This window comes from Vicia villosa, unplaced genomic scaffold (genome assembly GCF_029867415.1).
Source record: "Vicia villosa cultivar HV-30 ecotype Madison, WI unplaced genomic scaffold, Vvil1.0 ctg.002359F_1_1, whole genome shotgun sequence".
NCBI lineage: Eukaryota > Viridiplantae > Streptophyta > Magnoliopsida > Fabales > Fabaceae > Vicia > Vicia villosa.
The window spans coordinates 156,715-169,213 of record NW_026705906.1 but is presented as its reverse complement, the minus strand read 5'-3'; the positions used below and the strand labels follow the sequence as shown (position 1 = coordinate 169,213).

The 12,499-nt window shown below is 34.1% G+C and overlaps 1 protein-coding gene across 1 annotated transcript; it reads right to left on the bottom strand.

Annotated features, from left to right (window-relative positions):
- Nucleotides 1-9,893: 9,893 nt before the first annotated feature.
- Nucleotides 9,894-11,606, bottom strand: LOC131638649 (polygalacturonase-like). The gene is made up of 4 exons (XM_058909216.1): nt 11,427-11,606; nt 11,019-11,342; nt 10,417-10,935; nt 9,894-10,327 (listed from the first exon to the last, which is right to left on the bottom strand). The coding sequence occupies exons 1-4, from the start codon at nt 11,544-11,546 to the stop codon at nt 10,088-10,090; spliced, it is 1,203 nt and encodes a 400-aa protein (XP_058765199.1). The 5' UTR covers nt 11,547-11,606; the 3' UTR covers nt 9,894-10,087.
- Nucleotides 11,607-12,499: the final 893 nt, after the last annotated feature.

Genomic DNA, 12,499 nt, shown 5'->3' with positions numbered 1-12,499 from the left:
CCGATACCTTGCATCTTAAGAAAGTTTGGTTCACTCTTTTGTTGTTGTATTTGTAATTCGATCCCCCCGTAACAATAAAGCTTTGAAGGAATAATTGAGCATAGGAGAATGCCTTAACACGAAATCCAGTGAACTCAAAATGAAACAACAATCTCAGACACCAAACATAAGTAACTCTAATCTCTTGATACCCACGGGAATATAGACCTTAATCCTTCGAACTTGGTACATCTTGAGAGATAGTATCTCTGTATCCTTTGAATGAATGCGAGAGCCTCAAAGCAATATAGGAACTCTAATTCTTCAAGATCCTTGATCCCAATACCAGATTTATTTATTAATGATGCATGATGTGTTAAATGACCTAGTGGAGGTATGCAGATGAAATGCGAAGCTAAAGCCAGTTAGGAATTAAAGGGTAGGACAAATTTGGGGTATGACAAAGTCCACACAACATAGTGAGTGATTATTCTCACGGCTTAGTATTCATCACATCTTATACCATTAAGGTAACAAAACAAGTGTTAGAACAAGATTTGTTCTGATCAATATTCTTAGTTTTGATGATAACAAGGATATGAATTTTGTGTGAGATAATGTGGTACTCTAATACATTGCAATTTCCATTTCAGGAAATATATAAAGAGTATGCACAAATCAGCGCTCAGAAGCTTTGTCTCAGAAGGTTCAGCATGCAACATCAGAACATGGTCTGGCAAGACATCAGAAGATGGTCAAGGCAGAATCAGAACATGGGTCTATGGAAGCATCAGAAGAACTTGAGGACAGAAGCAGAATCACTGAAGTTCTCATGGTATCACGCTCAGAAGCACTTCAAGGTCAGAAGACAAGAAGATGCTATGCACCAAGCTGTTTGACTCTGATGATATTCAAATATTATATTCAAACATCAGATCAGAAGAAAGTACAGGTGGCAGGCTACGCTGACTGACAAAAGGAACGTTGGAAGCTATTAAAGGCAACGTCAGTAGACACAGCGTGAACAAGGCTCGAGGTAGTTGACAAAAGCGTGAAACATTAAATGCAAAGCTGTACGGAATACGCAAAGCATTAAATGCGCTCAACGGTCATCTTCTCAAACGCCTATAAATATGAAGTTCTGATGAGAAGCAAGGTTAACAACTCTGAATCAAATTCTGTGAATATTAACTTGCTGAAACGCTGTTCAAATTCAAAGCTCAGAAACTTCATCTTCATCAAAGCTCACTACATTGCTGTTGTAATATTTTAGTGAGATTAAGCTTAAACGTTAAGAGAAATATCACTGTTGTGATTATAGCTTTTCAGAAGCATTTGTAATACTCTTAGAATTGATTACATTAATTTGTAAGTAACTAGAGTGATCAAGTGTTGATCAGGATACTCTAGGAAGTCTTAGCTTGTGTCTAAGCAGTTGTAATTAGAGTGATCACGTGGTGGTCAGGATACTCTAAGAAAGTCTTAGCTTGTGTCTAAGCAATTGTTCCTGGAGTGATCAGGTTGTGATCAGGATACTCTAGAAGACTTAGTCGCGGACTAAGTGGAAAACCATTGTAATCTGTTGCGATTAGTGGATTAAATCCTCAGGTGAGGTAAATCACTCCGTGGGGGTGGACTGGAGTAGTTTAGTTAACAACGAACCAGGATAAAAATAACTGTGCATATTGTTTTTATCGTTCAAGTTTTTAGACTACACTTATTCAAACCCCCCTTTCTAAGTGTTTTTCTATCCTTCAACAAGTTCATCTCATTTATATGATTTCCGTCTACTACCAACAAGAGATTAAGGGTGATCAAGTCCTCAATTTGTCAATAGATAGTTAAAAATCATATTTAAGCATAAACTGTCGTTACTACATAACAGTGTCCTTTCCGGGTTTGCACTCAAACTCATTAACATCGTCATAGTTCAATAATTCACTACGGTGTCCTTCTTCTAGAATATTCTTCCGAAGCTCAAAACATCAGTTACACAAATCCAATCGCTCAACCTCATTACACCGTTCTCGTCGATTCTGAATTCACCGCCTCTACCTTGGTAATTCAAAGTCAACCTATCGATCAACTCAACGTCATCTTCCTGACCTTTTCTAATCTCATCAAGAATACCGCTAGTCATCTTTAGCATACCCAAGCTAACACTATTAGAAGTGCCTTCACATACCAACTCAAGTCTCAAAATTGTCCAATTAAATCCAACTCATTCATCATTAGCACCGACATATTTAAAGACTTCCTACGCAACACAGTAGCACAACATTTTCCTTACTAGGGTGGTAATTCAAACCAAAATCATAATCCTAGAAAATACTCTAATCATCTCTGCCACCTCATATTAAGCCCTTTCTGATCAAAGAGGTACTTCACTCTTATAATCACAAAACACTTCGAATCTTAAACCATACAATTAACCTGCAAGACCAAGACAACATTCATAACTCGTGGTCCTACTCCAAATTTTATGACATCTTTCGTGCCCAATTATCATTCCACTCGACATCTCAACAAAGTCTTCCTCACATTCAATAGGTGTCAGAAATCCTCTAAAATTCTTCTTTTATACTTATCGTTACTTTGCCATCACAAATACGATTCCAAGAGTTCTAAAGTTTATTCCATCTTTACTACTAATGCACTCTTCACTAAAATTCATCGGCACTCAAACCATCTTTATTACCGAACATCTCATCAACCTATTCATCAACAACATGTTCCACTCAATTTTTGTTTCAAACAATCACGGTAGTAGGCATTCCTATTCAACCAGTTTCACGCTTCCTTAACCGACTCCACAATATCTCCTTATAGGATCAATCTACTGTATTTATAACTCTCCCATAAGGTAGAATATAATCTCTCCTCTTCGTAGGTTCAAATGGCACATTAATCCGACGCTCGAAACTCAAGATATGAATTTTCCAATCATTGCCCGAAAATGCAACACTGACATCATGCAGCGACACTCTATACGATACATCCAAAACTCCTCAAATGGGTAAATTCAATTCTTAAAATTAATCCTCAACAAACCTTCTAATTATTCCTTCAATCCATTCAACACTGACACTGACATCCCGTGCAGTACCAATAAACAAGTCTAGTTATAAGAACAAGAGTAACCGTAACTTCACCTCTTTCCAACGTCATCCTGTCACAATTAATTATGTTACAGCTGCTGCAACTATTTTTATAACAAAGTTCATCTCGTTAGCTTTCCGACGCTTCAAACGGAACTCAATTCGGATGTCCAGAACTCCAGTTATGAATTTTCGAAGTTCCGCAGCTATTAAGCAATTTTCCTGCGTTTTGCTTACGAAAATCTCTCTCCAAAACTCATTCTCTTCAACTCTATCACATTCCAAATAGCCCCTTATCGTATCTCTTCACTTCCAAACATTCTTATGACTTGAGCAACACATCCTATCGCCGAAGTGCGATTTCTGGAACATTACGACAGCAATCCTCTTTGCAAACTTGCAGTTGAATCTCTTCCGAGACGTAAAGCTACTCAACTGACATCTTCGCAGTACACCAGTAGAGCTGACACATCGCAACTTTCCAATTTCCTTCTCTAACAATACTGTCAATTACCCCTAATCATCTTCCTTCAAGATGTTCCAACTCAATTCCCAGTGAAGTCTTAATTCCAAGTCACCTTCAATTCGGAAAACAACAACTCCAACAATGCTTGCACTGTTGCCAACAACAGCCGACTGAATCAATCATCTTACAACTAAAACATAACTGAGAAGCGAAGCTTCTCCCCCACTTGTTTCAAACCAACTTCCACAACAAACAACAAAGTACCGACAGTGATTCACTCACATGTCGCGTACCAAGGGATAATATGCCGACAGTATTCAACCGTCGTGCAACTCAACTGACTCAACAATTGGCCGGACGGACCGACCTGCTCTGATACCACTATTGTAACACCCGTCTAAACCCCGCGGAAATTAATAAAATAATTCAGAGTAAAACATGAAAACAAGGGTGCCACAATTCAATTTAAAATAAATTATCATAAATCAATTGTCATGCTTCACTTAGGGGAAAATCATCCATTTAACAAAATCATAATACATAAACATCTCATGTTAACACAGCGGACAATTCATCATTCGGATAAGCATAACATCATCTATGCAGTATCCCGCAGAATTAATACAATAACAACACGATAGAGTATTATCATAAACTCTAAACTAGCGTTCCCCCAATGTTACAATATCAGAGCATGACACCGACGCTATACTAAACAAACTGACTCATGAGCTAATCCTCACCGAGCCAAAAGCCGCTTTCCTCAATCTGAAAATATCAACAGTAAGGGTGAGTCTCATTCACAATTAACAAATGTTATCGAATCATAAACAATAACACGTCATAGTCACATTATTCACCCAATTTCATTATATTCAGATTGTCAGGAAGTACTCATCAACACACCACAACAAATAGAATACATTACCAAAAGACAACACCATAATTCATCCAAGCAAATCATAACAATTACACCATCATCACATATTATAACATTGGACAATCTTCCATTCATGTTATAATCATACAAGTAGCCTAATACAAATGCAACTATATGCATGTGGTACCAAAATCTGGGATAACCCATCTCACCGATCCACCATCGTCAAGGATACGGCAACACCCACTCACTAATTCCACACAATGGGAATTAGCTACCACTGATCCACCATCGTCCAGGATCAGCCACATAATGATTATGAATGCATGTATCAACCATAACATGCTCATCACCCACATAATGATTATGAATGCATGTATCAACCATAACATGAGCTATTGTGTGGCTGGGCGGTTTTGTTCTGAAATCGTGTGAAATTTTTCTTCACAATTTGCTTCCGCCCTTTCAGTTCTAGCTTCTTTGATTTCTCTGCAAAAACAGAAATGAGAGTAGTGTTTATGCTGAATTGTTATTGTGATTTAAGATGCAAAAGTATTCTTATGGTTTGGATTCTGTTTTGACCGGAAAGAAATACGATTTCATGGTGTATGTAGTGAACCTCCTACAAGAAATTAATACATAATATAATTTTAAAAATAAATTACCATCAGAACTCATCATATGATAAAAAACATAAACAAAGAAATTGAAAAAAAAGAGAAAGGGGCCTCGTATAAAAAGATGGAAATGCAGCAGGAATTGAACCCGTGACCTTTTGTTTGCAAGCCTTGCTTCCTAACCAACTGAACTATGTTATTTATTTGAAATAAAAAGTCAATTGAAAGTGTATGAAGCATCGGGCAGCATTTTCTATTAATTAAAATATAAGCAATTTATGACTCCATTGTCGTGATCGATTGCGACTCCATTGTCGGTGGCTCCATTTCCGTGATCATTTTTACTCCATTGTCATGATCAATTTGTGACTCCATTGTTGGTGGATCCATTGCCATGATCATTTTGACTCCATTGTCATGATCAATTTGTGACTCCATTATCGGTGGCTCCAATGCCATGATCATTTTGACTCCATTGTCATGATCAATTTATGACTCCATTGTCGGTGGCTACATTGCCGTGATCATTTTGACTCCATTGTCATGATCAATTTGTGACTCCATTGTCGGTGGCTCCATTGCCGTAATCATTTTGACTCCATTGTCATGATCAATTTGTGACTCCATTGTCGGTGGCTCCATTTCTGTGATCATTTTGACTCCATTGTCGTGATCATTTGTGAATCCATTGTCATGATCATTTGTGACTCCATTGTCGTGATCATTTGTGAATCCATTGTCGGTGACTCCATTATCTTTGTCTTTGTCTTTTCTGAACTAAGTGTCAGGATTAGGTCTGTCTTGATTGAGTGTCAGGATTAAATCATTGTCTTGATTGTCTCTGCACTGTATCTAGACGATAATGTTGATTGTGAAATACCCTGAAAAGGCAAAGTTAGTTTTATGCAATGTCATGATGCATGTGATGTGTTGTGTAATGAGGTTCCCAAAATAAATGAGAATCTTGTATGTTATGTATGTATTTGCCATGATACATTATGAATGATGTATGGACACAACTATGTAATTGAATGATGTATGGATACATCTATGTAGTTGAAGATTGTGATTGTCTTACTTCTTGGTTGACGAGGGATAACCATGGTGGTGTTGACTTTCCTTGACCTTTTGAAGGATAACCATTGTTGTATCCTTAGATGTGTGCTCCTGATGAATTTTGAATGCTCGATCAGGTTAACTGAACATTACCCTGCCCCTGGGTTAAATGTGAGGGTTTTTTCGTATGGAATTTGGTGGGCTGTTACACAATAATACAGTCCGGCCCACACAACATATACACAAAATCAACATTAACCCTAATAAACAAACTTGTAATATACCCGTGCGTCCGCACGGGTAAAAATTATTTAGTAGTGTAAAATTATATTGTAAATTGAGAGTTATGTTTATGTATATTTAACTGCAAATTGAATATAAAAATTTCGTGTCTCAAATAAAGGCAATTGTTAATTTAAAAAAAAAAAAGGTATTTTGCTGATAATGCCCCGTGAGAAAAATAAAAATTTTGACATTTGAAAATAAGAATTTTGTGTTTTAAATAAAGGTAAATGTTTATTAAAATAAAATATATATTTTTTTGATAGTGGCTCGTGAGAAAAATAAAATAATTCGACATTTAAAAATATAAATTTTGTGTCTCAAATAAAGACAAATGTTAGTTAAAATAAAATAGGTGTGAGAAAAAGAGAAATTTAACCGACAATGGTTGGTGAGAAAAGAAAATTTTTGATATTTTAAAATTAAAATTTTGTCTAAATTTTAAAAATATATTAATTAATACTTTTAATAATAGTAAATAAATAGAAATGATTTTATATAGTGTAAAATCTATTTAAATATAAATATAAATTTATAATAAATCATTTAATTATAAAATGAATAATAATAATAATAATTTAAATTCAATTGTATTGAATAATTTTATATAAAAATAAATAAAGAATTCGTAAGATAAAGAAAAAAAAAAGGAAATTTTAGTGTTTGAAAAAAAATTTCGTTGTGAAATTCAAACCACAATGGTTTTAATGAAGTGGTTTTAGTGAAGAGAGATCAAAGCTATTTATAAGTAAAGTTGAAGTGTGTTGAAATGGGAGGGTGGTGTAAGATGCTTTAAGTGAAAAAAAAATATATGTTGTGAGAATTATTGGGTTGTCCATTGGTTTATTACATGTGGCAACATGAGAAATGATGGGAAGGTTGAAAAAATATATTGATTATGAATAGACCATTTTGACCTTTGTGCTTTGTAAATTTAAAAATAGAAAAGGGCATTTTAGAAAGTATAATGGTATCTTCTATTAATTGCTAGATACTTGACTAGATACTTGATTGATAGTTGATGGAGCGCCCCCCGCCTTCAGAATTTTCACTCGGTTTCTTCATCATCTCACGTGTTCTGTTTCAACTTCTTTCCACCTCTATTCCTCTTCTCTCACGATCTCCACTCTTATTTGGCAACTCTCCTTCTCTCCTCCCAACAAATAATCATACAAGAACAAACTAATAGAGTGATCTTACAACACCAATATTCAACCTCTCAAATCAAACTCGAGATATAAGCGTTCAACGGAAAAAATTGAAGATCGAAACGTAGAAACTATTATTCAAGCACCAATCGGAAAATAGATGGAAAGAAAGGATTCGAGTATACCGATATGTTTGCGAATTGACGACGAGGAACTCACGACGTCTGTGGTTGTGGATATGCACGGTGATGTCGCGATGGCTTTGTAATCGGAGACGGAGGGAACAACGGCGAAAATCGATGTCCAAATGTTGGTGTCACTTTGTGGCTGAGTGGTGCGCTGAGATGTGTCTGCGCCGTACCGTCGTCTTAGCTGGTGATGATTGAAATCGCTGAGCTGTTGTGTGGCTGGGCGGTGTTTTTCTGAAATCGTATGAAATTTTTCTTCTTTTGTCTTCACAATTTACTTATGCCCTTTCAGTTCTTGCTTCTTTGATTTCTCTGCAAAAAAAGAAATGAGAGTACTGTTTATGCTGAATTGTTATGGTGATTTAAGATGCGGAAGTATTCTTATGGTTTGGATTCTGTTTTGCGATCGAAAAGCTGTTCGATGGTTGCTGATTGCATCGGCTCTTCCTTCTTCTTTCACCCTCTGCGGATTTATCTCCTCGTGAATGATTTCTGTCATACACACAGAATTTCTGTGTGTATATATCGTCCAGAAGGCTTCAACGACTAGGTTGCCTTGTTGCTCTCAAATCGCAGGCTCGTTGAGTGTTGTGATGATGTTGTTCCAAATGTTGTTGAGTTTGATGGTAGCTTGAAGGATTCTAAGCCGTCGATTTCATGTCGGCAGATCCAATCTCCCTCCGTGGATTTTCTGCTCAATCTTTTTCTCTGTGATTTTGTTCAAGAATTTTTCTCCGATTCAATATGAATCTTGTTCCTGCTTGTTCTGGCCTTCTTCGACTAAGACTGTTATTATGAACCTGTATCAAAAGATCAAAAACGATGTGGTTATGTTGTTAAGATTTGTTGGAAGAATTTTCGTTCGATGCGTGAATGTTAGTTAGCTGTTAGAGAAATACATTTAAGATTTACTGTTGAATTTGATCGAGACAAAGATAATGTTAGTCTGTTAGTAAATTGGGAAAAGTTTACCGTATATAAAAAAGGTTCAATTGTACATGTGTGATTGATTATTAGTGAAAGCAATGAGAAACATACATGAAAAAAAGGTGTTAAAAAATATGTACAACATTTTAGTGTGATTGGTGATGATTTACGTGAATGTTGTTACTGTGAACTTGTTTGGAAAAAAATGTGACATAGGTTTTGACCTGAAAAAAATAAGATTCCGTGGTGTATGTAGTGAACCTCCTACAAGAAATTAATACATGATATAATTTTAAAAATAAATTACCATATAATATAATTTATTAAAATATAAGCAATTTAAGAGTAAACTACTATATTTTAAAATAGGCTTTAAATCAAATACTTATAAAATTCAGGATGTCAATGTAAATGAACACCAGATTTTATAAAATCCAATTTTTTGAAATAGTTTTTAAATTTCGAAAAGTGTAGGAAAATTTTGGGATATGACATATATCATATAAAGGGTTACGCATATCAGAGGTTCCAATAACCTATTCGGTTTAGACGAATTTCGATCTAAACACAAAACTTCCGCTCACCGTAGTTTAAACCTTTTAAAAAATTTTAAAACTTGTAATTTTAAAGTAGGGGATTCACCCCTCTAGATACGTTCACTTCGTATGTGGTGTGTGTCTGTGATGGTAACTAAAGTAGAAGGAAGTGGATAAGAAGTGAGAGAAAGAGATGCGAAAGAAAGAAAAAAAAACCAGAGAAAAGAGAAAAAAGGGAAATAGAAGTTCTTAGTTTTGTGGGGAATGCCAGGGTCTTTACCATCATTGATTTTAGGGGTGTTTGAGTTGTTACAGAGTCAGGGTTATGAGAAAATGTGTCTTTAGGCTTGATCTCGAATTGACATTTTGTAGTCTAGAATATTTGGAAAATGCAACACAAATTTATTTTTGGCAGAAAAAATTGATGGATTACTTAGTGGATGTCCTCGAATATCAGCTTGGATTAGAATTGGGCTAATCCCCATTCTCAAAGTTTTGTTGTTTATCAGGTTTATTAGGAGTGAAATCATCTAAAATAGTTAAGAATTTAATGATGTGTTGGGTTCCTAGCTACCCTCATTTTCTATGCGTTAAGTGCAAGTGGTCATGTCTTCCTTCCTCCGTCTTGCATTGCTATTAAAAAAATTGACCGCCTAAGAAAATTAAGCCAAATTTTACATTCTTGGTCGACATGCTTGGTGAGAATGAAATGTGACTTAAAAGAATATAAACTTTTTCCTCAATAAATAATAATTTAATTTTTATACAAGAATGAAAATAGTTGTAATACATATGTCCATTTATTTTTTCTCAAAGGACTAAATTACTAATGATCATCATCCTCTGCATTATAGGGATGGTTTGTCTAGTATTCTACAAATAAATAAATGATTTTTTTTTAAAAAAATGATTAAGAGGAGGGAGGCGGAGTATAAGCTTCACACTTAGGAGCTTTTCCTGAAACTTTAGGTTTGACATTAGAACATACAGCTTTTGCTGGTGCTCCATTAAATTTGAGATCAATATTACTTAACTCCACACCATCGCAGGGTACACCACTACTGCATATAAGAACCACTCCCTCTTCTGCTTTTGTAGTTCCCTGAATGTTCTTGAATGAAACCTTGCTTATCTTTATTTTTGATGGATTCTACGTACCATACAAGAAATGAACAAAATATTAGTCATCATTTTTTAAATAAACACGTGTTAAGATTAAGATTTGTAGTAATTAATTACCTTTTTGTTGCACTGATTCCATGGACAATACTCTTGGTCAATGATGATAGGGTTCCTGACACTATTCATGGTAATATCTTCAAAATGCATATCAGTAATAGTAATTGTTCCTGGTCCCGATGGCCAAGTCTTTATCCTCACTCCATTTTCAGTATCTGATATAGTACAATTCTTAACTGTAAAACCTTCTACATTATCTTCATTTTTAAACTTTCCAAGGCTTCCAACACTAATACCGTGACCAGGTCCACAATTCACATTTTGGACAAGTACTTTTCTGCTACCATCACCTAATGAGACACAATCATCTCCAGTAGCAATGTTGGTATTAAGAATTTTAACATCCGTTGATTTTCCCAAGTGGATTCCATCAGTGTTTGTACTGTCACCAGGAGCACTAACTTTGATGCCATCAAATGTGATATTTTCGCACCCGTAAACCATGAAATGGAAGTTTTTGCTGTCCTTAGATGTAATTCCAGTGATGATGGAGTTGTTAACAAAATAAAAACCCAAATTCTGTTGAAATTCAACCAATAAACTCTGTTATAAATAAATTTTTTATCAAACAATTATTTGTTTGGTGATTAATTAATATTTACCATGGAAACTTTCTTATCAACTTTATGATTTTTGCTCCAAGCAGCTGCACCTTGTTTCCAAGTAGCTGCACCTTGACCATCAAAAATTCCCTTTCCTGATATGGTTAAATGGTCCATAGTTCCAAACCTGATCCATTGATCAATCCCTTTATGAATTTGACTTATGTCCGAAGGTGCTTGAATTGTGCCATCAACTTGAATTTCAATTGGAGCCTTACATGGACCTTCAGCATCTATTCCACTTGTCCTGTATTTACCAGATGGAATCACTATTTTAACCGCACTTGTTGATGCACATGCTTCCTTCCAAACTTTTTTGAAAGCCTTGTTTTTTGTCAAAGAAAATCACACAATCAATTAATAATAATTGCTTTCTCATTATCAATTCAATAAAAAAATTTAATATACCTCGGTAATATCTGAATTTGGTTTTCCACCATACTTTGATATGTCAAGGTGTCCTTGAACTACACTAAAGTAAGCTATAAATAGGAATGAAACAATAATGCCAATACTCAAATTCTTCATGTCTTCTTTTATTATTGTTACTATCTACTTATTTGTATATATACTTATATACTTCTCGTTAATAAATGTTTGATTTGAAGATAAAGTAAGCTGAAACAATATTTATACTTGAATACCAGAGCTTCATTACCAAACAAACTATTGTCTAAATAAGTCTCTTTCCTTTTTTAATTGTATGGTTCTTTTCTTGTCTATTAATAACAATCGTTTTTCATCTCTTATTGATAACAAATTACTATAATTGTATTCAACTTTAACCATTGGTTTCCTTCATTATGCTTACTGCTACCACTCTCTAAATATAAGACTACGGATGTTAAAAAAGGTGTATTTGAATATTACACTTGTAGAAGAAAATTTTGTTTAATAGTTTGGTAGTAATATTTATTGTACTTATATACAATATATAAAACTACGGATGTTAAAAAAGGTGTATTTGAATATTACACTTGTAGAAGAAAATTTTGTTTAATAGCTTGGTAGTAATATTTATTGTACTTATATATAATATATAAAACTAGTATGTTGACCCGTGTGATGCACGGGATATTAATGATCTTAATATAAAATGATTATAATATAATAATATAAAAAATAATTAATTATATATTTAAATAAATTTATTGAAGATTAAACTCAATATTTATAAGACCTGGTCTATCTTATTTTCACCTATAATTAACAATTAGTCGAGGAACTTATAGTTGATTCAGTATTTATATATTAAATATGATAAATGAATATAAAAAAAAACTAGTAACCATAATTATAAATAAAATTAAAGTAACCCTTAATAAAATAATGTTTATTATAGGTTTGCAAGATAAAGTAATTTTTTTTAAATAGATAAAAATAATATTAAATATAGGTGTTAATGGAAGAAACTTAATTTTAATTAAATAAGTCAAACAAATACCAGAAATTACTATAAAATGTTGCTTTTATTAATTAAA

Excerpts from the sequence above, each read along its gene's own strand:
- LOC131638649 (XM_058909216.1), bottom strand. The coding sequence starts at position 11,546 with ATGAAGAATTTGAGTATTGGCATTATTGTTTCATTCCTATTTATAGCT. Across the intron at positions 11,343-11,426 it reads CAAATTCAGATATTACCGAG|GCTTTCAAAAAAGTTTGGAA; the intron begins GTATATTAAATT and ends ACAAAAAACAAG. Across the intron at positions 10,936-11,018 it reads TTGATAAGAAAGTTTCCATG|AATTTGGGTTTTTATTTTGT; the intron begins GTAAATATTAAT and ends GAATTTCAACAG.